Source organism: Scleropages formosus, chromosome 1, assembly GCF_900964775.1.
Source record: "Scleropages formosus chromosome 1, fSclFor1.1, whole genome shotgun sequence".
Lineage (NCBI taxonomy): Eukaryota > Metazoa > Chordata > Actinopteri > Osteoglossiformes > Osteoglossidae > Scleropages > Scleropages formosus.
The window spans coordinates 11,278,716-11,306,397 of NC_041806.1; the positions used below are offsets into that span (position 1 = coordinate 11,278,716).

The 27,682-nt window shown below is 45.6% G+C and overlaps 1 protein-coding gene across 5 annotated transcripts in view; it reads left to right on the plus strand.

Annotated features, from left to right (window-relative positions):
• The window catches only part of LOC108934815 (tetratricopeptide repeat protein 28-like), a 283,873-nt gene that overhangs the window by 205,769 nt on the left and 50,422 nt on the right, over positions 1-27,682 (plus strand). For 4 of the 5 annotated variants that reach the window (XM_018752936.1, XM_018752937.1, XM_018752938.1 and 1 more), the window contains one exon: positions 22,306-22,813. In XM_018752936.1, the coding sequence (XP_018608452.1) occupies positions 22,306-22,813 (508 nt within the window). Of the gene's footprint in view, positions 1-22,305; positions 22,814-27,399; positions 27,523-27,682 lie in introns of those variants that run through there. The other variant, XM_018752940.1, reaches the window with a different exon arrangement.

Here is a 27,682-nt window from a genome sequence, read left to right on the forward strand (position 1 = left end):
AGTCTCCATCTCTCCACTTTCTGCTGTTGCTACAGGACAGCACATTAAGTGTCTTTCACAGTGTGAAGCTTCCAATATTTTTTTAAAAGATGGATATTAGCGGAGGTGTGAAGAAAGTGTACAAATCCTTGATTTCAGCTGGTTGTGCTTCTTTCAGAGCCTAGCTCTGTGATACTCCGTGGGCTTGAAATGGAACAGAATGGAGCACAAGCAGCCAGTGAAAATTATCAGATCACTCGTTTTTTACCATTCAAGCCAGAACATTCCAGTGGTGTCTGTCCATCTTCTCAGCGGACAGTCCAGAGTGTACCTGGGGAGCATGAGGTTAGGCATTCACAACCCTGCCCAACCTGCTCCTTTGTCAGTGTTGAGTGAACACAACACGCTTCTGTAACAGAAAGTGACATAGTTGGTGTGTCGTGTCTCTTATCTACCTCGGTCTTTCTGTCCTCCCTGTTCTTCTGGTGTTTGTGTGTCAGACCTGTTAAGAATGTGTGTGCAAGAATGAAGTTCTTGTTTTAACTTTTCTCTCTTTGTCTATGCTCAAGGGCAAACGGAGGCGACTGAAATATCACATATCCTCCCTATATCCTCCGTATGTGTATAACCATTTACAGTGTTCTGTTGTTTAATATTACCTTTTATAGTCTTGTCCCTAGACCTCGACTCACTTTCTAAACCAATGAGAACTTATTTCTTTGTTCTGAAAAATAGTATATAATCTTTTTGAACATACAATAAACTTGAGGAGAATTTGGAACGAAACACTCTGCTTGTTCTTGTGTCCTACTCCTCCCAGTGATCACTGGTGTCTGGACGGCTCTGAGGTGGCAGAAGGCTGAGATAGAAATTAAAATAATTTCTAATCTAACAGTTGGAAAACCTTGTGCCAGTGGAACCTGAGCCCTGATTGCTTGTGGTCTGAGGGCTGATGAGAAGCACAGGGAAGGTTAGTTCTCCCGGCATAGAGCTAAACTGCAAGGGATGGATTTAGTCTGGGGTTCAGTGCAGCAGACAAACAAAGGTACTGTAACGACCCGCGTTACTGTTTAAATGTAGATAGTTGCATTATGGGAAATAATGTTAAATGTGTGTAACCACTGGGGGCACTTAAGGGGAAAATAGTAGGGTGACCATGTCTCCCAGTGTGTCGCGAGAGTGGAGGGGCGCTAAGGTAGGCTGGCTGTAAGCGCAGGTCCCGGAGGAAGAGGGGTCCTCGGACCGAGAGCATTATTCCCTTTGTGCTGGTGTTCAAATAAACCGTTCGTCATGAACGCTGCCTCTGCGTCCTTCTTCGCCCCATCCAAACCCACGGCGCTGCGCGCCACGTTGGTGTCAGAAGTGGGATGGGGCAGGACGATGAGAGGCTGGATCAGGAAGCAGCTAACCACCAAGCAGCGGGAAAGAGAGAAGACGGAAGAACAGTGTCCGGCGGGAAAAGTGCCTACGAGGGTGGAGGTCGAGGCGGACGAACCGTGGCGGAGCACGGGTGTCCAGGGGGACGCTGGGGAAGCGTGCGCAAGGGCGAGGACGGCGGAGAAGAGCTGCGAGGTGCCGCTGGAGATGGGCGAGCAGGTCGAGTGGGGTCTCCCTGCGCCCAGAGAAGGAGCGGCAGGAAGAGGCAGCGAACCGTCATCGACCGCGGAGGAAGGTCGCCCCGCGAAGAGCGCCGCTTTCCCGAGCAGGACGGATGCCGTGCTGGACGATGCGGAGCAGTGTGCCTCGTCTGTGGACAGACAGAGCTCCGTGTCGGAGAGGAGCGAAACCGCCAACGCGAATTCTCCCGCAGAACGGGAGTCCGGCACTTTCGGGGAAAAAGCGCCCAGCCTGCCTGAAGCCCAGGCCAGCGTTGTTGAAGAGCGGCGCGGCGGAGCAAACGCCGCGAAAAGAGGAGGGCTGCGTAGCAAGAAGTGGCCAGTTCTACGAGCGTCGCGGCGGGCTCAGCGTGCGGCGAATCGGCGGAGGCGAGAGCGGCAAACAGGGGGGCTTTGCCGGGTCCTTCGCCGAAAGACAGCCGAGCGGTGAGGCGCGCGGCGAGACGACGGGGGGCGCAAGAAAGATGTTCGCCCCCGACAACGCGGAGCGACTGCGGGGAGCCGTCGCGAAGGTCCCACAGAAGCCGGTCAGCGAAAGCCACGTGGGCGCCGCCATGTTTGGGACGCGCCACGTGCGAGTGAGGGAGGGAGTCCTGCGGGGACTGAGGCCGGGCGGACGGGGGTCGAGGATGGCCACCCCGACCCCCGACCGCGCCGCCATGGGGGACTCTTGCAAGTTTCCCCGCCCCAACCACCAGCGGTGAGCATCTGGGACCTGTACTCCCGGCTGGATGCGTGTGAGAACAGTGCTGGACGTTGGGACACTTGTGGGGCAGGCAGCAGCGGGGACGCTGCTATTCTTTTTGACGGGGGGCTATGTAACGACCCGCGTTACTGTTTAAATGTAGATAGTTGCATTATGGGAAATAGTTAAATGTGTGTAACCACTGGGGGCACTTAAGGGGAAAATAGTAGGGTGACCATGTCTCCCAGTGTGTCGAGAGAGTGGAGGGGTGCTAAGGTAGGCTGGCTGTAAGCGCAGGTCCCGGAGGAAGAGGGGTCCTCGGACCGAGAGCATTATTCCCTTTGTGCTGGTGTTCAAATAAACCGTTCGTCATGAACGCTGCCTTCGCGTCCTTCTTTACCCCATCCAAACCCACGGCGCTGCGCGCCACAGTACGATAGTCTCTTATATGCTTTTCTGTGGTTGGAATTCTTGGTTGTAGTAGGTTGAGGGAGGATATCGTTTTTTCCTTACAGTTACACAGTTATTTTGCCAGCATAAATGGTACTTTATGTTTGTACTGCAAGGTTAATAACTAACCTAAAACTGGCTGCCTTTGCTCAGTGAAAGAAGTCTCTGTGTGTCTTCACACAGCACAATGCTGATTAGATTTCCACACCAGCCAGACCAAGAGCGGCAGGGTGTGGGACCCACCAGCAGGTCTGCTCCGAGTCAACATTTGGGCACTTCCCGAGTACTGTGCTGCCACAATGTGTGTGTCTTTCCAGAGGCAGAGGCAGGAGGAATATAGCCCACGGAGCCTTTCTTGTGCAAACTCACAACAGCACCATGATGTCTTGTGGGCCAGTCAATGGAGGTGTGTCACATACACAGTAGGTTTGGAATAGCTTTGAGTGAGTGATTTGGAGCATGGTGCCATCATGTATTTGCTGTTGTTTTAGCTGTTGTGATTTCAAAGACTATCATGGTTGGATATTTCAGTAAAGTCCCTGCCAGGCCCTGTGCTAGAGTGAACTGCAGCAGACATTGGATGAGTCATGTGATGGATGTTATTGTTGGCCATGAAATGATGCTGCTTCTCCCACTGCTTCCCTCCCTCTCTTTCATTATCTGCCACTCATGTCTGGCCATCACTCTGCCTCTGCAGTGCTTTTTGCTATTACACCACTGGCAAAGAACCCTGTTATATTTGTCTGTTTCTCTCACGCTCAGCAAAATTTCATTTGCATAGCAAGATGGCTTTCACTGTGTTCAGATGTCATTTACTGTGAAAGCCATTCATACTCTGAGAATCTTTACCCTTGTTAATTGCTTTACTTAATGAAGCCAGTACTCCAGGTATTCCCACTGTTTGGTGTCTAAAAATGGTAGAGATTACAGTGCTTTTTTAATGCTTTCCCCCTTTGGTAAATGGGTGACACAGTTGTGACATGGTGATGCAGCATGTAATTCCGGTGACTAAGAGCTCCTCAAATGCAGCTTGGGGTGTGCTGTTTCGACGTTATTCCCATGTTTGCAACCCAAAAACATACATTGGAGAAGACCGAGGTAAACCACTACCATCCTCTCCCTTATCGTGAAAACCATGTGAGTGATTGCTATGAGTTGAATTCCACTGGAAAGCACTTGACCTTCCCTGACATGACAGAGGGACTGACGGGGACACCATTGTAACCTTCTGAATCTTTTTTAACGTTATGGGAATTTAAATTCTAAGAAAAATTCAGTTTCGCTTGAATGTGTTTTAAACGACTGAATCATAATAAGTCCCAAATCTCCACGTTGATGCCCAGTATTCCAAGAGCAGCAGATAGTATCTTCAAGTGTCATTTTCCAGTTCTTTGTTGCTGGACTTTACAGTAGCCATGGGAAAAAATCAGGATAAACATCTTGTCTTCTCTCTATATTTATGTTCATGTGAGGCAGTATCTGTCAGCTGGGGGTGAAGCAGCATGTTTCTCTTGTAAGCATTAATATCAGCAGCCATTTAAACAGTCTCAGTGTCTGGGTGGGGGGAGGTTCTCACTAAGGTGCAAGCACATGAGCGTGGGAGAAGTGAGATCTGTGGTGGAGATGGAGTTGAAATATTTAAAGCAATCAAATGTCTTCCTCCTAACTTCTGCACTGTGAGGGGCAACTGATACAATTACAGCCCCCGCTAGCAAACATTTGCCCCTTTGTCAATCAAATCTGAGCATGCAAGCAAACAACAGGAGGCCAACTCTTTTTTTTCCGTGGCTCTGGGGCGGCAGTAAGAAAGACACAATCAGGGCAAGCTTGCCCTATCCCTGTTCTCTTTGTCATGTTACTTTGACACTTTCTGTCCTTCAGTGTTGACATAGAAAAACTGAAGAAATCACCCAATTTGGGCAGGAATACTAAAAAAATCCACCTTTTCTCCCCTCGTTGACGTTTCCTCCATTGCAGACCTCAACCAGCTGTGAGGAGGCACTGCTCAGTTTGCTTATGCATGTCATTTGTATTTTGTATCCTCTTAAAGAGTGGAAAACAACTTCTCAAAACAGCAAACTTTTTAGCAGCTACTTGCGGCAAGCAGAGGAGAGGTTCATTCTGACCTCCTGTGCATTTATACATGGGGTGCTGCACTGTAGACTTCTGTATGACAACGCTCTTTTTACACTTTCGCTCAGCTGTGCCCCCCACTGCTGGAGTTGCCAGGATCTGTGGTCTGTTCCAGATTAAGGTGTCCTTGACCTGGTGTGGGAGGGAGCCTCTCGCCAGCCTTTATCTGTGGCTCTAGGGCGCTGTGGGCTCGGCCACGCTCAGTTGACTGTGCTAATGGGGCTGGCTTGCCCAGGTGGTCTGCGCTTCTCTTTTTCACTGCACGCTTATTTGCGTTTCTCTCACATCACTTTGGGTTGCACTTGAATGGGCCATAATTGCACTTAGTGAATAAGTGGTGTGGCTGAGAGGAAAGGAGTGACATCCCGCTCAGTGTCAGCCACAGAGGAAGTGCATCAGTCTTATATTAGTTTATTTGTATTTTGTTTTGACGTTTGACATTTGCAGCCCACTGTCTCTGGGCTATGGGCAGATGCATTCTGACACACACTCTGCTGATTCTCCATCTGAGGGGATCAGTTTGATTTTACTGATTTACTGAATCGCAGGTGGGACCTGTTTATCCTGGAGGTCCTTCAAGATGAAAACACTGTCCTCAAAACACAGTACAAATAAATGAGTTATGTAGCGGGTACTTGTGTGCAATTGCTTTGATGAGGTGCTGAGTGAATAGCATCCTGTTCCTCAAGATGTCTCCCTCCCTCCATGACTGATGAGCCACAGCTAAAGAGAGTGTACACCTCCTTCTTAGTACCCTTCATGAAGAAGGGTGGTACTGTCAACACCATATTTACCACACTATCTGTCACACAAGTCATTCCATTCCACTGTTGAGGGGGTTGCAGCTGGTAGTGTAGTAGTTAGTGCAACTGTCTTTGGACCCAAAGGTTGCAGGTTCAAGCCTCACCTCTGGTTGTAGTACCCTTGAGCAAGGTACTTACCCTGAATTGCTCCAGTAAAATTATCCACCTGTATAAATAGGTAAATAATTGTAACCTTAACACTGTAAGATTCTTTTGAGAAAAGCATTGGATAAATGTAAATTCAGTTGCTTAAAATGTGTGAGGAAACACAGTTCACTGGTCTAGATTTTACTGTCTATACAGCTGCATATTTGACATCAGTTACTTGGGTGAAATACCCTTCTCAACAACCTCATGGTCACACATTCAGTTCAGTTCCTTAAGCATCATTGTACTTTGTTGGTGGGTGAAGGAGACTGTTGATTACATTTTTGGGCCAGAAAAACCATGGTAAAGGAAGCAGAGAGATGGTATTATGTTTACAAGTTCCCCTTGGACACTATTTGAGTTACATCTCTTCTACATGTAGGTGTGGTCACCTCCCAAAGAGGATCACACCGCTTGTGGTACCTGGTTTTAGAGAAGCAGGACTTGTGGTTGGAGATTCAAGTGTCAGTAGTAATACTCTGGATTACTTCATTTATTAGCTAGAAATACTAATAAAAATTTTGTCAAGCAAGATCAGATCAGAGCAAGACAGTAGCCCATGTGCTTACTACAGTCATGTATACAGGGTGGCAGGAGGCAAGACAGACAGATGTAATCCCATAGTTGTGACTCCTACACAAAGTGCTCCTGCCACAGTTCCTTACATGAGCTTAACAGACATTACTGCTCAGCCAAGTAGAAAGTTGATAGAAATGGACTAGAGAGAGGATTGAGCAAATGGATTACTGCATACGTGCCTGGAGAACCACACGCCGGTATTTATAATCCACACAAAGATGAGCAGAGTGGATTAGCTTCCCTGTTCTTGGCCTGGACATGCTGTCCCTTTAAACGTGAGGGGAAATATTGGGGAAATCAGGACTGCAACCCACTCACCCATCTGTTTTTTTTGGGGGAAATACCCAGCCTTACCCTTGTGAAGACACCCCATGTCAACTGTCCCAGTTCCATCAAATGACATAGATGCAAGTCCGAGGCCTGCTTTCAGAGCTGATGGAGTATGTGGCGCCTGGTTTCCATTTAGTTGTGTTGTACCAGAGCTGTTTGTTTGTCTCAGGATGCTATTAACTAATCAGATGACTGCCCTTGGTTGAACCAATGGATGTGAACCAGTTATGTAGCCTCCTCTGGGACAGGTGGGGTGGTTCATACCTTGCTTGTCTGAAAGGTGGCTGAGCACCCCACAGGCATCCAGCTGTGACTTGCTGTGAGTTCCCAACAGGGTGTAGTGTGTGTTGCAGTGGAACTGTCTCTCTGGCTGCCCAAACCAGCATCACAGCATGAGAACCTGTTATTGGCCGAGTATTAATAACATGGTGTGTGAAGTGTGCTTTGATTGACTTAGTGTTGTGGAGGTAAAAGCATCTCTCACAGGCGAGTACTGCCAGTCGTCTGTGTTCTGCACTCTGCTCGACAGTGTTGTCAGATGTGGCTATAACAGCTTGTAATTATCTTTTAATGGATGATGCAAATGAAGCCATCCATCAGCTGCTGCAGATGTGATGTGTGTCGCTGTCTCGCTCTCCTCCGAAAAGTGTGAAGGACACTCCAGTGAGTATGTGGTACAGTGCAGTAAAGCACTCATGTGATGCAACAAACTGTTCCATTCCCACAATCCTTCAGTCCAGTTTTGCACCCAGTTTCAGTGCAATCAGTGTAGACTGTAGTGAGTGTACTCAGTCATCAATCTGTGTAGACTAGCCTGGTGTGGGAATCCACAAAGACGACCAGCCGCAATGACAAAACACAAAGGGTAACAGTGATAGCCAATGATAATGAAAAGATCTCATGCAACCAAATGACATGCTATGAAGTGGGCAGGGCTAAACAATTTAGAGAGGGTGGGACAGAGAAAGCATTGGTCCGTACAGCTGGGTTGCAAATGACTGCACCCCAGGTAATATATGACAAGTTCAGTTTAAATTCTAGATGCCACTCACAAGCCGAATAAAGACAAACTCCTTGTCCCTATTTTCTGCCCCCCTATATTCTCTTCCCTCTGGTTCCCAGCTATTCCTACCTTTTCCCTCACAGCCAGAGCACCAGCACAATGAGTGATGGAGTGTTTTTCACTGGGTCTTGTTTAGCTGTGCTGTTGCTGTTCCCATGATGCCACTGAAAGGACCTTCTGGGGTTCACAGTGGAAATGCTGACGATGTCTAGCTGTCATCATTCATACTCTGCTGGTATATATTCCGTTCTGCCAGACTGCAGAGGGAATAGCAGCACCTGGAGGCCGTGAGGACGTGGATTCGATCTCAGCTCAGTCTGTGTGGGACTTGAATGTTCTCCCCTACAATTTCTGTGTGCAGTGCTATGGTAATCAGTCCACCTCTGTGTTTATCTTGCATTACCTGGTGTACTGCTGGCCTTTCCCCAGAACTGGTTCACTGCTGACATATAAAAATGGCCTTGAATTCCCTTCATTGCACAGATGCCTTCTGTTCACCAGGCCGGGGTCTCCTGAGGTTATGCCCTTCCTGTTGCAGGAGAGGGATGACGTGGCCCTGCAGAGATGGGCAGATAAACCTGGCAGGTCTTTTAGAGCCGCTTTGCCTGCACCAAGTGAAAACTGACTGTCATCGCTGTACGGCTCCTTCACTAGTGAAATCATGGCACAGTATTTATCACTTATAGTAGGTCACCGTTACACTCATTTACTTCTCTTTACTGGGCCACATTCTTTATGCCCCGATTCCATGGTGATCGCCTGATTTTCCTGTTTATAGGACAGCAAGTACGAAATCGTTCCATACAGGACAAGTCCGGCAGGAAGTGCAGGAACAGTAGGAGGTCCTAAGACACTCTCTGCGGCCCAGTTTCCTCTCACACTGGTGCTCTGACTCCAGCAGTGGAAAATCTTTCTCCAGAGCTAAAACTGCTTCTATTTCTGGTGTCTCTTGTTATGCCACAGAGAGCCAACAGCTCTGGACTGTGGGGGATGGATTTTCAGGCTTTTATCAAATAGCTTCCATGAGATCCTGCAGTCTACCTTATAGTGCACAGTCTCAGTCTCAGTGTGCAATCGCAGTGCGCAGTCACAATGTATAGTCCTAGTACATGGTCTCAGTACATAGTCACAGTCCCAAGTGCACAGTCATAGTGGACAGTCTCAGTGTGCAGTCTCAATCTCAGTGTGAGTGCACAGAGTTCTCAATTTTATTTGCAGTACTTGGTGTTGGAGTGCATTAATGTGCCTCATTTCTCTGGTTATCTTCTTCCAACACCACTGGTGTTACTGAGATCACCATTCACTGTCTTCACTCTCAGAGCCAGGGAATCATCATACATTTTTGTGTATTTTAAAGACTGGAAGTTTGTTGAGTTTTCTGAAGTATTGTGTTTTTTTCTTAAGAGGATGGTTGAATATGTATTTTCTCTGTGAAAGTGAACAAAGTTTATTCCTGGAGCCTTTAACATAATGCCTGAATGTTTGAGACAGAACAGCTTGGTGTGTCCAATTTAACAGGTAAATCATATATTCCCTTATCGGTAGAGTCCCTGCTTTCAGTCATAATGAGCTATCAGCACAGGATGACAGCCAAGGTACCATGACTCGCCTATAGGGAGTGAAGGGCCACGCTACTGAACTGTTAACAGCAGATGCATCTCTTTCACAGGTTTAATTTACTTTCCCGAGCCTTTCGTCTTTCCGGCAGCATTGGCACGCAAGCTTCTATTTTGCCAGCAGCTTGACAGATGTGTTTGGTGTGAAAGTGAAATTCAAAACACATAAATCTTACCATTATACATTATATTTATGATGTCTGCATCTTGCATGGTTACTGTTACCATCTTGCCTGTGTGTTCAGATTTAATCTGGGAGGACGTTCATAGTTGGCATGCCGTCCATCCATCTATAAATCTATCCATCACTTTTCAGGAACCACTTGTCCAGTGCAGAGATTCTGTGGTCTGGTTCCTATCCCGAGAGTTTGGGGTACAAGGCAGGGTACTCTCTGGACAGGAAGCCAGTTCATCACAGTTATTTACAGTTATACACACACACACACACACACACACACACACACGCAGAGAATGGGTAGTTTAACCATGTGAAGTTCACCTGAAGCACATGTCTTAGGATGGAAACCAGACCACCTAGAGGAAACCCACACAAACATGGGGAGAACATGTAAATCTCACATAGAGAGAGCAGTATTTGTAGAAGTATCCTTTCTTGGAATGGATCCAGTAATATTAAGGTTTAAAGTTAGTGTCCTTGACCACTAGGCTGCCTGCTCTCCCAGTCAAGGAAGGAGTCATGGTGGAATTTTACAGTGGAGTGGGACCAGATACAGCTGAGCCAATCAGTCATTCATTTGACATGTGAATCACAGCAGAGTTACATCTAATGTGCCCATTGAAGGGACATTAATGAGCACCTGCCCTATAAACAGTCTTCTGAAGACAGCTAAACTGACTGAGCCAGCAGAGGAGTAACCCTGGGGTAGCAATATTCTTTGACCCATTATGGACTTCGATGTTGTGGTGACACCCCCTGTCTCCGCAAACTTGCTGTGAGCCCACCGCATGCCTCTCCAGCTTACCTCAGTCCTTCATCCCTTGAGAAGACGAATGGAAAATGCGGATGGGGGCCCAATGCCCAGCTCTCTTTCTGTCATCTACACCAGAGCCACAGAGCCAGGGAGGGATGGCTGAGCAACGCCCCGATAACAGAATTTTAATAAGTTCAGCTCCAGTGTAAACCCCCACTGCCCAGCCCCCACCCTGCTTTTCTATTTCAATATTTATTATGGCTGAGATATTTCCCTTCCTGTCAGTCAGCCTCTCTGGAGGTGATATCCAATCTAATGATCGCCCCCCTTTATCAGACACAGCTCCTGTTGTGTTCTCCCCACCATCAATACACAGACCCTCCTGGTTCTCCCTGATTCCTTGCCACCTATCATGTCTTCCCACCCTAACGTAGCTCCTCCACACTTCAAATGGAGAGCCAGCCACCCAGAGTTTGTTCACCCTCTCAGTGGTGGGCCTGCTAATCACATCCTCCTGCCTGATATTGCTTACACTGCTTACCGTGGTGCTCCTTTGTTCAGCTGCGGTTTGTCTGCTGGGGCAGTTTTGGTGGGCTGCTGTGCTCAAGGACATAGCTGCAAAAGGTGGCTTGGACCTGCAGCCGTTTGATCACTGGAGCCCTTTGTGCCATGATATTGCCACAGTTTCACCTCTTTAGCCTAGGACCTACTCAGCAAGGTAAACATCCAAAAATGAGAAGAAATGAGAAACTGAATGGCTGGAAAAAAAAAATCTTGGCCTAACACTGAAGGCCTGTGAGTTCAGTACCATTACATATTTACATTTATCTAATGCTTTTCTCCAAAGCAACTTACAATGTTAAGGTTACAATTATTTACCCATTTATACAGCTGGGTAATTTTACTGGAGCTATTCTGGGTAAGTACTTTTCTCAAGGGTACTACAGCTAGAGGTGAGGCTCAAACCTACAACCTTGGGGTCTAAAGGCAGTTATATTAACCACTCTGCTACCAGCTGACCCGATACACTACATACACACCACAGTCTGGGGCAAACTGGAGCTCCCTGCTCCCTTTACTTAGGGTTAAGGAAACAGATTGATTATACTGTACTATAAGAGAGACAGTTGGTAGTGTAATGGTTAGCACTGTTTCCTTTGGATGCACAGGTTTGAATCCCACCTCTAACTGTAGTACCCTTGAGCAAGGTACTTATCCTAAATTGCTCCAGTAAAATTACCTAGTTGCAGGGATATGTAATTGTAAGTAATTCAAAATTGTCAGTTGCTTTGGAGAAAAGAATCAGCTAAATTAATAAATGTATTGTTGTTGGAACTAAAACAGGGGAATACATAAATTGAAAGGAATGTTGTTTGCAGTGCTTTGTATTGGATGCCAACTTTTATTTTCTGCATGGGCTGTAGTTTTATACGATGATCCTGTTAGAAATGCAATGTTTTTTGTGTGTGTCTGCATGTGTGTGTGCCCCTTGGCCTTTGAGTGGAAGCTGGAAGAAGTTTCCACCTGAGTGGTAATGGACTGTGTGCAGGGTCGAGCCCCACTTCTGCATACCCTCGTAATCCTGTTAGTGCCCTTCTACTGGTCTGTGCTCTTACAGTGCTCTCAGAGCAAATTATACACACCCAGGATGTACAGGGTCACAGGGCAGCTGGTAAAATCAGCAGATAAATACTTTGTGCTTGACTTTGTTTACCTCAACCCTCAACACCCAGCTTGGCACCCTTTCCTCTGTGAGGTAAAGAAAAAGCTTGTATTAACACACAGTACAATCATAACTGCATGCAGTGCTGAATAAAGACATGTAAATATTTCTGCATGTTGCTGAGATGTACATTGCTTTGCAGAAAGCATCTGCTAAATGAATATATGTAAATGTATTATTTCTCCTTTAGGAACACAAATGCTACAACAGACAGATACAGTATTTTACTGTTTCTTTTGACTTGAGTGTTCAGGCCTGTGTGACTTTCAGAGGGAGCCAGCCATGTTTCCTTTATGGGAGATGAATGGCTTTAGTACTTTGCTTAGGTTTTTAAAATACTCTTCTTTAAGCACCCTGCTGTGGTCCCTCTTACAGTGCCGTGCTGGTGAATGCAGCATATTCTCCCTACTTTTAAAATTTCACCTTGCTCTGATTTGAGGTATATTCCTGCCTTGGTGTGAATGAGGGCACGCTTGAGTCGTAGAGTTATGTATGATTTTTCTTTACTTCATACAATGAGACAAGTGTGACAAGTGAAGTTTATTTTCCCAGTTTAATGGTGGAAGGAAAAAGGATGCATGCAAACATGTCACTTACAAAGTGATGGAGATGGGGAATGGGGCATGGGAGTCCACATCCATCATACACACACATAGGTGCACCCCACAGACTGTCTTGCTCACGCGTGGGTGGCCAGCCATAGTGCTCTTACTGACACTGAATGCTCACCCTGTCTACATCCATCTCTTGTGTCCTCAGTCCCAGGCAAGCACTTCTTACACAGGGGCTATTGTGTGTGCCTCCTATGTTAGTGGTCATGGAACTGGGGGCGTGACATTCCCAGTGGTCTCATTGTGGCTTTGGTGGAGGTGACCACAGGGTTGTTGGTCAGAAGGGCCAGTGAGTTTCCAGAGATTCCTTGTTTGTACATGTGCGTTCTGTACTCAGGTCAGTGTATCACCACTGTATTCTGACCCAGGGTTCATGGCCTAGGGCTCCATGACCCCAGTTTCTTCACATCCACAACCCTCATGTGCCTTGCCTCCCCACTCATATGTTCACTTTGGTGCAGAACCAGCACTGGTTTTCAGCTGCCATGTTGTAGAGTGGATCTTTGTCAGAGGTGCTGCCCTGGTTGTAACATGCAGTACCTAACTTAGTTTGAGATTTCTGTAATGTAACTAGAGATGTTTAGGTTCAGCAGTAAACTGGTGTCCTTCAGCTGAATATGGAATTCATGGTTGAGTGTGAAAAAGTAAGTATGCCCCATGAAAAGGTTTATAGTTTTTGACATTGTTCAACAAAAGCATATTTGACCGATGTTTCAACAGGACTTATAGATAAAGATCACATTTTGCACTTAGTTATACTATTTAAATCAACAGAATTGCTGTTTCCTTGCATGTAAAAAGTTGGTAAACCCCTGTCTTTATCACTGCATCAGATGCCTAAAATTAGAATCAGATGCACCAAAACAGAAGACAGGGGTTTGCTACCAGAATACACAATAGATAGTAGCATGGAGAGCACCACCTTATATAACCATCAGTGGACTATTTTGGTCTTAGTAATTGAGGTGGGTGGTTACATCACGCTAAAATCAAAAGAGCTTTCTGAGGCCTTCAGAAGAAAGATTGTTGGTGCTTCAAAGTATGGGAAGGTTTTAAAGCCATTTCCAAGCAATTTCTAATCAATCACTCCACTGTCTGGAAGATCATCTAAAAATTGAGAAAATTTCAAACCACTGCTAATAGATCCAGCCCAGGTTATCCCATCAAATTCAGCCCAAGGGCTGACTGAAAGATGCTACAGGAAGTCTCCAACACCCCCAGGATAACATCAAGGTAAGTCTTGCCTCAGCCATTGCACAATTTAGCCTTACATGTTTGATCAAGAAGGCATAAGGAGGAAGCATTTGCTCTCAAAAATTACTATAGGTGCATGAAAGCTGAAGATCAGGACTATTGAAACAATGTGGTCTGGATAGAACAGACAGAGAGAGCTGTCTAGCCACAATTACAGATGTCATTTTGGGCAAAAATCAAAAACTGCCTCTGACAAAAAGAACCTCATACCAACTGTAAAGCCTGTGTGGTGTTGAATGCATTATGGTTTGGACCTGTCTCATGGCCTGGCCAATTTGTCATTACAGAGTCAACCATGAGTTCCACATTATAACAAAATACACGGGGAGAATGTAAGGCCATCTATCAAAAAGGTGAAGCTGAACTGTAACTAGACCTTGCATTGGGTCAATAACCCAAAAAACTTAAGCAAATCCACAAAAGAATGGCTCAAAAATAAGAAATTGAGGGTTATGGAATGGCCAAGTCCCAGATCTTAACACCATAGAAAAGCTGTCAGGGGACTGGAAACAGTCAGTATATGCAAGAATGACCTCAAAAATCACATGTCGACAACATTTTCTCCAAATCACTCTAGAAGACTGAGAGACTGTTACTATAAATGGCAAAAAAAAGTGATTTCTGCCAAAGTGGGCAACACCAGCTATTGAAGCTAAGGGGTGATGCTTATTTTTCTACAGCAGACAAATGCATTTTTGACCTCTTTGAATAAACACACTGGCTGAAACTGCTTGTCCTGAGCAGAGTTGCGGCGAACCGGAGCCTAACCCGGCAACATAAGGCACAAGGTGGGAGGGAGCACACCAAGGATAGGGCGCCAGTCTGTCGCAAGGCACCCTAAATGGCACTCAAACCCCAGACCCGCCAGAGAGCAGGATCTGGCCAAACCTGCTGTGCCACTGCCCTCTTTGAATAAATAATTGCAAATAATAATTTTCATTATTTCTCAGTATTGTTGAAATGAATATCAAATATTCATACATGCAAATATGTTGAGAAACACAACTTGTCATAGGATATACTTTCTTTTTCACAGCATTGTTTATTCTTATAATATCAATTGGTTGTTGCATACCTAGAGGTATAATAGCTACTCTGTGAAACCCTAAGCTGTTTGATCGTGCAAACGAAGAGTAATATAGAAATTCTGTGCCATATTAGTTTAATGAATGCCAGAATGTTGTCTGAGTGGAGGATCAAAACTGCTGGTTATAAATTCAGAGGATAAATAAAGACAAGTCATGAATCATTTCACTGAAAAATACATTTTTAAAAATGCCATATTTACAGATGTATAATTAACACATATTTTCTTCCTGTAAAGTGAGTACAGAGAAGGTTGTAATGAATTTGCATTTACAAACACAGAACTTTTATGGCACACCCCATGTAGTACATGGTGTGATGAGTTGCCCCTGGGATCAGTGTGTTGCACTTTGAGAGGAAGTGTCCCTCCTCAAAACACACTGGAATAGTTTTATTCCTGTAAACTAGATATTAATGTAATTATGGTTCTATTGTAGGACATATTTCTCCACTACTCTCTGACAGGAAATGCAGTTCTTGATCCTCTTTCTCCTTTTTTCTTTTATTACTTTTCCCTAAACTTTCTGCGCTGCTGGTTCTTCCTTGTCCTTCATGGCCCACTTTTACTCGCTTTGTTACTCATTGATTTCTTTCTCAGTTCTTGCTTTGAGTTTAGCCCACTGCACTTCAAGGTCTCACCAAGACAAACACACCACTTACCAGAGCCATGTGAGAATGTTTACTCTGAGCACAATATAACCACAGTGACCACACTGCTTTGTGCATGTGTTTGTATATTTGTGCTTTGTGTGAGGGAATGTGTTTGTGCTTGCTTGTACAAACAGAATTCTGTGTGTGTGTGTATATATATATAAGAAAAGAGAACAGACTTCACCATATATTCATATATACTGTAAATCATAATTCTTTTCAGATACTTTCACTGGGATGCACTGTTCGTTTTCCGCTCTTTCATGTAATGCAAACACACTACTGCAGAAGTATCTCTTAGCTGGGCTCAAAAGAGGTTTGATACGGTTGATTTACAGCCAGTGATGGTGGGTGAATAGTTATATAGCTATGAAAAGGCCTTGAATCCACGATTGCAACAGGAATATGGGGGAGATGGGGGCACTCTCTTTATGAATATTCTTTTTCAACAAGTAAATATTGGCCACATTCCTACAGATACAAATCTCCCATTTCCAGACTTTTAATATATAGATGATACCTTACACAGTCACAGAATCTGATGAAAATAAAGTCAGAAACACACAGTTGCTGAAGATTGCACATTTTACTGCATTTTACTGCTTTCTGTCATATCCAGTTGAAGTCTTGTGTTTCATAGATTACGGATTAAATTGTGCTCAGAATGTTGATACAGTTACTGGTTCAATGTCACAGCACAATCACTTCTTAAGTCATCATAAACGAATAACAAGTAATTGTTTCTTCAGAGGCCACGTACAGTGACCCTCTGGAAATGAATAATCTAAAGTATGAACACCCTACAGGGCAGTGTACTATACACCTGCTTTAGTCAGTCTAGTTTCAACATTTTGAATGTTCTCTGATTTTGCTGTTTCTCACTTCTGTTTGTGTAATCTGTAAATATTGATGTAATTTGTGACCACCCACATGCACTACCCAAGATGTTACTTGCCTCAATTTTAAATATTGTGTACATGAAGACACACCAATTAACAATTAATATGCCTTCTGCAGTCAGTAATGCAAACATACATTTGCAGAATTGAATGAAAAATCTGTTTTTTTTTTCAGATTATTTTCTATTCGGAGACTCTTTGTCAATTAACATTTGAAAATGAGTTCCTTCATGTTGACATTACAGAGGAACCAGGTGGCTATTTTATATATGTCATGTACAGTCATCCCTTCATTTACGAAATTAATTTGTGAAAACATTGTGAATATCAGATGAGTGAGTGTGGGTGAGGATGAGAATAGATGAGTGGGTGTCTTATTGGAATTCTGCAAAAGCTTGGCTCAGTGGTTTTCTATGTACACAAATTAAAGTGATGTAAAATGCTGGCTATTGATAAGAGTTGCATATTGTTTGCAGTTGTGGCATACTTACATGATTATCACAACATGATATTTAACAGATTTTTTTTATTCAGGCAATAGGGTTCATATATCAAAAGACAGTTAACATGGATCTTTGTGATCCACAAATTTAATGCAATCAGAACTGTAATTCCTTAAAAAGTAAGAGTCTCTAGTGCTGGTAGTATGAAAATGTCCTCTGACAGAGAAATTAATGCCAGAGGTAGTATTTGGTGGTTGGGCACACATATCACATGTCACTTTATGACCAATAAAACTCTGTATTACATTGTTTTTTTTAGTTCCTTAGTAAACCCATTTATTCAAAACCAGATAAGATTATTTAGGATAGAACAACAGGCCTCTTTCTGAACCACTGAGACAGTATCATTGTTCTTCTGTGATGCTGGCACGTCGGGGAGCAGGAGAGTGGACCCAGATGCAGGACTGTTCAAGGGGTAGTTCCTGGGGCAAAGCAAAGATTGTAGTCAGGACAGGCGAAGGGTCAGAATCGAGGGGTGAACGTCGTTCCAAGGATGATCCAAAGACGTGGCTGTGGGAGAGAGGATTCAAGAACAGGGAGACAGATGAGGAAGAACAAGGAAGGGAAATGTAGCGAGCAGGACAGGCAAAGTATGCGTGCGGAGGGGACGGTTGTCTCAATGAGATTCTACAACTGGGCAGCGGTGGAATGATGCCCTTCATACCTGGCTGTGTTGATTGTGACCCGGTGCTTGTGGTTGCGCTGAGGATGTGCACGTGTCATTTTCATGCTGGAAATGTAGGTCTCTATGCCAGTGAGGCCTCTCATCATTAGCCAACCCTCTGCCCTCCAGCTGAGCAAAAGATCTGAAGTCCTTTGGCATTGAACTGAACTGGCTCTTTTGTCACACAGAGAAATTCACTTGGGTTTCCAGTGAAGCAGACATCCCTTGCCTCCTTTTGCCTGGTGCCAGGGGTTTGTGTTTCAGGGTGGGTTTGCCTGTCAGGCCACAGTGGCTCTGAATGGGAGAGAAGCAGGCTCTCAAAGCAAAGGAAAAAGCTGCTGAACTATACATCACTAGAGTGCAATTAAATGCAGTTGTGGCAAAGGGCCTCTAGCAGGAAAGGGAAGCCACACACTCGCTGAGTCTGCACTGCCTTTTTTACTTGGTCACCCTCTGGCTTCTCATGAAAGACTGACTAACACTTACTAAATTAGTACTTCAACATACATATAAGGCAGAAGCATGGTTATTGTTATTGCTAAGTGAATATTTCTTTTTTAAAAAAGGACAGGCATGCATTTTTTAATATAGCAGATTTGCTAACACAAGAATATGCCCAGTCCACACAGACTGAGCATGGATCAAACCCACATCCTAGTGCACCATCCAGAGACTAAGACACCAGCACTATATGCTATGATTCTGTGACATGCCATCTTTAACATCTATGTTTCTTCCATCCATCCATCCATCCACCCACCCACCCACCCATCTTCTGTCCCGCTTGTCCTAAAAGGGTTGCGGTGGCAGCAGGGAGAACAGAGAGGCTCAGCCACCTGTGTCCCCCGCAACTTTCTCCAGCTCAACCTGGGGGATCCCCAGCCATTCCCAGGCCAACTGTGAGATATAATCCCTCCAGCGGGTCCTGGGCCGACCTCGGGGCCTCATCCCAGTTGGCCGTGCCTGGTATACCTCCAAAGGGAGGCGTCCAGGGGGCATCCTTATCAGATGCCCGAACCACCTCAACTGGCTCCTCTCAATGTGAAGGAGTAGCGGCTCTACTCTGAGCTCCTCCTGGATGTCCAAACTCCTCACTCTGTCACGGAGAGTGAGTCCCAGCACCCTGTGGAGAAAACTCATTTCGGCCGCTTGTATCCGTGATCTTATTCCTTTGGTCATCACCCAGAGTTGATGACCATAGGTGAGGGTAGAGACGTAGATCGACCGGTAAATGGAGAGCTTCGCCTTATAGCTTAGCTCCCCCTTCACCACTACAGACCGGTACAGCGACCCCATTACTGCTGCCACTGCTCCCAGCCTGTGGCCGATCTCACGCTCCCTTCTTCCCTCACTCGTGAACAAGACCCCAAGATACTTGAATTCCTCCACCTGGGGCAAAAACTCTCCCCTTACCTGGAGGGGGCATACCATCCTTTTCCGTGAGAGAACCATGGACTCAGACTTTGAGGTGCTGATCCTCATCCCCACCGCTTCACACTCGGCTGCAAACCGTTCCAGCGCATGCTGGAGGCAGCCATGTGACGGTCCCAAAAGGACAACATCATCTGCAATCCTTGCTGGATTGGGGCGTTGGCGTGGCGGAAGGGCTTGCGTGATCTAGGGATCTCCAGAGCTATGTCGTCGGGAGCATTATGCTCCTGGTAGGGTCTCCCAAGGCGAACAGGTCTGGACTGAAGATCCAGACTAACACGATCCAAAACCTCCATGAAAAAGGGAAACAGAAAAACGTTTACCCTGCCCGGAATAGGGTCACCGGGACCTACCCCTGGAGCCAGGCCTGGGGCTAGTGTTCCTAGGCGAGCACCTGGTGGCTGGGCAGCCCACGTAGCCCGGCTGCGCTCAGCCCGAAAAGGCATCGTGGGGGGGCCATGTGGGCTCACCACCTACAGGGTCCAGCATAGGGGTCCGGTGCTATGTATACCTGGCAGAAGGAGGGGGCGGGGTGGCGCATGGCGTCATGGCCCCTCGCGACGAAAACTGGCTCTTGTCTATGTTTCTTTCAGTTCATAAATTTTATAGTTTAGTTCCAAATTTAGGTATACGATTGGTTATTAAACTACTGAATTATGCACATCTTTCAGAAGCAATATTGAGAAATATTGAAGCACAGCATAAATAAAAAAAATAGAATATGATTTTTGTTTCAACGGGCCTTTATTTTTCAAAGTCATTATGTCTCTTCTTGACAGTGTTTCGGAAACACAGCCAAAGAGCCATGCTTAGAATGTGAGAGCAGTCTTCTTCAGGTCATCAGTTGGCCCCAGACCTGGCAGCTCCACACTCCATGAGTGGTCAGTGACGTTCCAAAGGATTATTTTAAGGTATCCACAGTAGTAAGTTGGCCTCCATAATCATAATCAAATGTGTCTCTGTGGGCATGAAGTGTCTGATGAGAAAAGGAGAAGGACCTTGGAACGAAACAAAGGGGACACTACAGCACTTTATGCTTGTTTTTATTTTTGAGGTCCCTTTTGAACCGTGACTTTGGCCCAGTAGCATTTTACAGAACAGTTGGTCTGTGACGAATAAACATCCAGAGTTTCCCCCTCTGCCCATATGTCATATTGCTCTCAGCCCGCGGCATCCTGCTGTGATGTGTTTCTCTTCATGATGGGCCCTCCCAGCGCTCCCCACCCCTACAGGGAATGTAATATTCAGGGTGGTTTGCAGCTGGAGAGCCAGCGAAGGAATATCCACCGTGGGCTTCTTTGCAGTGCAAGATAGCATATCTTTACAACATGAAACAGCAGCAGTTTTGATAGGATGTAATTGCCTCCGTGCACCCGTGTAACGTCCCTCCGTGCCTTTGCACTTAGGAACACCACTGGAAGTCTTCATGTCAACAGGTAATTGGTTCCAGGCAACCCTAACCCTGGGAAATCAGAGGAAGAGAGAGTGACTCTGGGATTTGTCCTGCCTTATTAAGCAGACTAAAAATATTCCTCAGGGCATACTATGACCACTATACCTGCTGGACTTACCAAAGTACTCTGGGTATTTTTTCCATGCTTTTGGAGCTCTGCCACAGAATGACTTTTGGCAACAAGTTTATCAGGTTTCTGCAAACATTCCCTGGAACGGCAACTAATCGCAGTGCACATTTGAAATGTTATCAGTACATCAGATGCATGTGGCTGTGGGAAATTTCATAGAGCTATAAAGAACCCTACACAGCATTTGGGGGCCCTGGGGGTGCACACTGCTGCTGTTTGCTTTACCGCACATCTTAAGTAGTTAACTGTGGTTTCCCTTGCATGCTTGGAAAAAAAACTAAGAGCACTGGGACTGAACTGAACTGAAGTCTTCACAGCAAGTTGCTCGCACATACACACAGTTATACTGAGACCATCTCAGCGCCATGGCTCTCCTGTTTGGGGGAGGCTGAGCTGGAATCCTGTTTTTGCTGTCTGGAAGTCTCCCCAGCAGTGGAATCCAAAGACAGGGGACTTTCTAGAGCATTTTCCAGAGAGCTCTGCAATTTCTGTGCCCTATCTGTGCAGAAATTCAGAACCTCCAGCTGTTTCCCACAGAGGATGTTTACCAGCAGTGTCAACAGATAGTCATCCTTTACTGAGACCGTCATTCATAGAAACAGGACTTCGTTCTTCACAAACTCCCTGGGCACCGTTTTCCAGCTCCTGACATCTGACTGCGAGCATAATGCAACCTGTTAGTACAGAGATTAAACAGATGAGCTATAGTATATGATACATCTGTAGTGCTTTATTACGGTCTGTCAAATAGAAACTATATTTATTCATTAAGCTCATACTCTTCTCTTAAGGAACTTATAATGTTAAGCTATTTACAATGATTTACCTGTTTTTACAGGTGGGTAATTTTCACTGTATCACTTCGGGGTAAGTACATTGCTCAAGGGTAAAGCAGCAGGAGCTGGGATTTGAAACTGGGTTCTTTGACTGCTGGGCAGCAGTTGTAACCACTGCATCACCTGTTGGTAGTGTGGTGTGGGAGGCTGTACAAACATCTCGGTCCTTAAGCAAGCTAGTAATGCAATAGGAAGTGTTAGAAGGCACAGACACACACACGCACGCATACAAGTTATGCTTTTTGGCTTCGTATAAGTGTTTAAATGTGCATATGCCCACACTGTGCTGAGTACCAGTGTTCCCAGAGCCCCCATCCAGAGAGAAGCAAACTGTCCTGCCCGGTCCAAATGGCACGTGTCTTGCCATGACACAAATAGCAGTAGGTCAACAAGCAACTCAAAAATGCTTGCCTCCGCCAGTGTGCTCATCTACATCGCTGCGCCCCCCCCCTCACCCCCTGTTCCTGAAACAGGAAGCAAAGTGTTTTTGTTTGTTGTTCCATTCCTCATTAACACCTCAAAGAGCTTGGGAGCTTGAATGCAGAACTGGGGCTGTTTATGGCTCCATGGGGAGTGGGGCGGCGACAATGGAGTGTGAATGTGTTGGGGAGAAAAAGACAGATGAACAACAGCAGCAGAATGTTAATTGTTTGCTTGGCATGCTGCCTGGGCCCCCTGAAAGTGAGTGTGTAGGGTTAACACTGCTATGTGTATGTCTTTGTCTCCTTCAGGCAGCCTCTTCGGCCCTCAGCAGCCTGGGGCATGTGTACACGGCCATCGGGGACTATCCCAACGCCCTGGCCAGCCATAAGCAGTGCGTCCTGCTAGCCAAGCAGTCCAAGCACCAGCTGTCAGAGGCTCGAGAGCTGGGCAACATGGGCGCTGTTTACATCGCCATGGGTGACTTCGACAATGCCGTGCAGTGCCACGAGCAGCACCTTGCTATCGCCAAGGCTCTGGGTGACCAGCGGGAGGAGGCACGCGCCTACAGCAACCTAGGCAGTGCCCACCACTACCGGCGCAACTTTGACAAGGCTGTGTCCTATCACACACGTGTGCTGGAGCTGGCCCAAGAGCTGGCTGAAAGAGCCATTGAGATGAGGGCTTATGCTGGACTGGGTCATGCTGCACGCTGCATGCAGGATCTTCAGCGCGCACAGCAGTATCATGAACAGCAGCTGGCCATCGCCGAGGGGCTCAAGGACCGTGCCGCTGAGGGCAGAGCCTCTTCCAACCTGGGTAAGAGCATAATGCTGTGGTCCAGAGGGGGAAGGAAAGCAGACACGTGAGGGCTATGCTGTTCTCAGTGCTGTGCTGTACAAATGGGAGGAAACGAGAGCCCACCACTGTAACCAACCCGAACCTCGACATGCAAAAATAGAACAAGAAGAGGAAGTTCTCTGCAATCATATCACTGTTTCCAGCATTAAATTCCACAATGAGAGCTTGCTTTCAGAAGTTTCTGTCCAGCCCAACAAATATGCATAGCCTTGAGAGCCAAGACTGACAAAGCCTTGTTTCCCCTGCATGGCTCCATATCCTCACGCATGGAAGGGCAGGAAACAGTGAAAATAACCAGTTCTCCTCTTGATTTCAATAGGAGCTGCAGGAATTGCATCATAGACAGCTGTCATCAGCTGTAACCACATAAATACTTCTGATTAGACGTTATGCCCACGGCCAAATCCCTGCTGAATGAGGAAGCACCTGGCTGTGGGAAAGTTGAACACTTCTTGCTCCCTTGAGGCCAGGTCGAGCTGTTTTTTCCCAGAGTTAAATGTTTAGACCTAGTTTTTCCCACATGCCAGTATGTTTTCAGGTTCTTTTTTTCTGGCAAAAATCCCAAAGGGATGTTTTAATGAGCCAGATAAGGAGGAGGAAGTGAGAAAAAGGTCAGTATTAGGACTGTCTGAGTGCCAAGGGCAGCAGGTCTAAAATCCACCAGGTAACTTTAAGCAAAATGGTGATATGACATTAGGTGTGGCACATGTCGTGTGCCCTTCAGGACAGTCAGTGCTGTAAAGTTGGCCATTATTGAGCAGAAATTAAAAGTCACAGCTGCATGCTTGTGTTATTGTGCTGTTTGTCTGCCCCTCTTCCCATTCATTCCTGTACTCTTGCTGGAATTTTAATTATACATGGTGCTTCTCTCAATCTGCTTCCCTCACCTGGCACTCCTTATCTTCAATCCTTTTCACCTCTGGGGCAATGTAGGACAAAGCTTGATTCATAAGGTCTTGCAGGCCGGAGCCATGTCTGTGAGTGCAGAGTCTGAGCTTGGACTCTTTGGACACATTGGGCTTAGTGTTGTATCCATGTCTCATACACCAGGCTCAGTCCATGGCCCCGCTCTCTCTACATCTCACTTCCGGTGTGATCACATCCTCGTAATGAATCCGCTCATTTTGGGAATGTTGAGCTTGCTCTTCTTCTTGTTATGCAGAGGATCAGGGCTTCCTGTAGATTATAGCTCACTGAAATATAAGGAGAGTGGAGGCTGAGAATCCAATGGGACTGAGTCGGTCCCAGTACCAGTAGAGCAGTAGACTCGGCTGATAGTGAGTTTTCTCTGCAGGTCACACAGCTCTTTTGTGGGCAATGCAATTTGCGCTCAGTTTTCTGTTTATTCTTAGTCACAAACTGTTTTCCTATCATTAGTACAATTTTACCTCAGTCAGAGAAAGAACTTACTTACTTTTGCCTACTACCCCTCTTGGGGAATAGGCCATCAATAAGGGCTCTCCAGGCATCTCTGTAAGATGTCTTGAGTACTTGTTGGCGTTTCTGTAGTGGTGTGGGTTTTTTATGGGATGGGGTCGCTAGCCCCATGCCCAACCCTCCTCCTTTATCTGGGCTTGGGACCGGCAGGGTACCCCGAAGGAATCCCTCAGCGGAGTTCAGAGAAAGAAGGGTTATTAAAAAATGGAAAATGAGAAATAATGAGAATAAAATAGTCAGCACTGTGCTCTGGAGTCACTGTTATTACTGTAGATTAACTGGAATTGTTTTTGACTTGTCACTGTGTGCAGGAGTAACTGGTTAAAATTCAGATTAGCTACACAAGTACATGGACAGTGGTCAGAGCCCCCCATGGAGATGGAACCCCCCCCAGGATAGCATAGTGGATGATGCAGGAACACAATAAAATGTGGGTTCTGTGCACATCCACCACAACCCATGGTTCCCGTCACGTCATTCATTATGAGACAGACCCCCTGTGGGAAATACTTAAATTATGTTGGGTGAATTGAATTATAAAATGAGATTTGCAGATTGGATTTAGAACACAATTCTTATGTTCTTGGCTGCTGGGGAGTTAGCAGTTCTCTGTATGTTCACAGGTTATGAGAAGTGGTGGTCCTTAACAACGACCACTATCATGTACATATACAAGTGTGTATAGCTGCTCATGAAGACAAATTTGCTGTAATCTGGTGAAAAAGACCAAGGCCTGTAGACTGTGTGATGGTGCATTAGTTTTCCAAATACAGGTGGTCCCCAATTTATGATGGTTTGACTTGCGATTTTTTTTGACTTTATGATGGCGAGCAGGCAATAGACATTCAGTGGAAACCGTACTTTGAATTTTGATTTTTTTCCCGGGCAAGCGATACACGGAGTGATACTCTCTCGCAATGCTGGGCAGCGATAGCGGTCCGCATCTCCCATTCTGTCACACAGAGGTGTGTATTAGGTGTATTAAATACATTTTCGACTTAGGATATTTTCGACTTATGATGGGTTTCAGGGAATGTAACCCCATCGTAAATCGAGGACCACCTGTATGTTTTGAATATAATTTCCATTTGTGGATGGGTTCTGTAAGCTTGGAGAGATAAGTGATGGTTTACTGTCCTCGTTTCATGTGGGCTCAGGTGACTGAGTCAGTAATGGAGCTGGCTAGCAGGGGTACTGGGTGAGACCCTGCAGGAATGCCAGAAGCATGCCTTTGGCATGTGCTCTTGCAGTGTAGTTAATGGGCCTTATTGAGATCTCCCCCTGCCCCCTCTGGCTCACACCAATACACATGGTGCATCGTGAAGTGTTTGTGAGGCTGAGCAAGTCTCCAGCGGCAGCAGGAGTGCCATCCGTCTCACCCCCCCCCCATCCCGTGCTTCCCGACTCCCTCTGATTGGAATCTGCGCCTGTCAGCCTCCTGGTAATTGAAACTGACTTGATGAATCGCTTAATTACCTTTAATAGCTGATTCATAGGGCCCTGAATAATGAAGATAAGAGTAAATGGAGACAGGCCCATAGAAACATTCTTCTTTTAATTAGACCGTAGTTGTAGCAGCTGTTGTTGTGGTGTTGCTGTTGTTGTGTGAACCCCTGGCTCCTGCACCCTGTCCCCCACCTTACATGGAACGGCCTTGCTGGTGAGAGGTGATGCTGATAAAACTGTAGCCTTCATTTCACTGCATTTTTTCATTTAGCTGATACTCTCCTCTAAAGCGACAAATATTTATCTGTTTGTACAGCAGGGTAATTCTCAATTCAGGGTAAGTACTTTGCTGTTCAAGGGTACTACAGCAGATGGGTTTCAAACCTTGGTCTTTTGAATCCAAAGTCTCCAACATATGTAGTACATAGTGTGCATTTATATGCATGCCTCAATCAGTTGAATGTAAGGATTGGTAGATGTATTATCTTATATATGTACGTATGTATTTGTTCAGGGGTTGAGTATAACATTGTATGCATGTTCTGAAAATTGATTACTGATATTTCCTTTCAAAATGAATTCATGTTCAAGTTGTTTTTATTGTCATTCCGCTATTCCTCTATTTCTCTGGAGACCATGGTGCAACACAGAATAGAGTGCAGGACAGTAAATAAATATACAGGACAGGACGTGAATGTGGACATGGATTGTGAACTGTAGGCAGTTGATCAGTGAATGAGCATGATAAAGCAGGGACCTTGGTATACTCTTACAGTCACAGATGAGTAATGCAAACATTATAAAAAGTAGGCAGGCAGAGGTAATATCTTAAGCCTTTTCCAGAATCTTCTGTCTGGCTTCCCTTTCAAGCACTGTTGACCGATGGCAGAGGAACGTCACCTCAGTGTTGACCTATAAAAGGCAGGAAAATATGAGTTCCATGCCATTGTCCGTTATTCATAAGATGGGCAGCACAACACCCAGTCAGCAATATTTTATATTGCCTAAGGCTCATGACTGTGCAAGCAGCTCATTTTCTTTTATTCATGAAATCATGTCCCAATCAGAATGGTGTCATTCTGAAGCAGTGCAGCTGAAGTGTTTTTGCACTAGAGTTTTTTCAGCGGCACTGTTCTCCGCACTGATACCATAGTGCTGGAAGGAACCGCTGACATTGCAGCTTACGTCCATGAGCTTACCTGTCAAATGACTGTGTTTTCAGGGCTGGATTCCTGCTGATGAGAGAAAGAAACTTGTGGGAGCAGGACACAAAAGCATGTGATTCACCTGCAGTACCTTTTCTGCCTTGTCCCAGGCTTTGTGTGGTTTCCCTGTGTAAACAGTGCTCTTGCTGTTGACACAGGTCCACAGCCCCATCTGAGTTGTCCATCTCGCCTATGGAGGCTGCATTTATTTAGCCTACTTCAAATGTAAGGAAGTACGCGAGAATGGGGCATTTTAAACTGAGAAAATAATCCACTTTGGGAGGTAGGATGATTCTGATTTAGACTTTGTGCAGCTGGAAATTGGCTGCTTTAATCAATTTAAAATGGATTGCCATTGTGAATTATTAGATACATCATTTCTTGCTGTAAATTGGATTTCCTGTGCTTTGCTGTGCGCCAGTGCCACGCTTCATTTAAAATGGAACTGTCCTCAAATCCTCTTTGTAGAAAAACCTAAAATAATCTCCAGCGCAGGTTTTACCACACAAGTCCCTGCTCTTTTTGAAAACATGGAGTGTGCAAGGTTGGACGAAAGACGTGTTCAGATTTGGATTCAAGGTGAGTCACTCTCACTAGTATTGTAATCAGGTTCAGAGTTATTTAGAGTCTCCCCTCATACCAAAAAGAGCTATTAACATATGCTCAGTGTTTTTAAAAGTAATGCATTACCCTTAGGGGTGCTGCACTATATTAAGATGTTCCCATAAATAATGAGAAT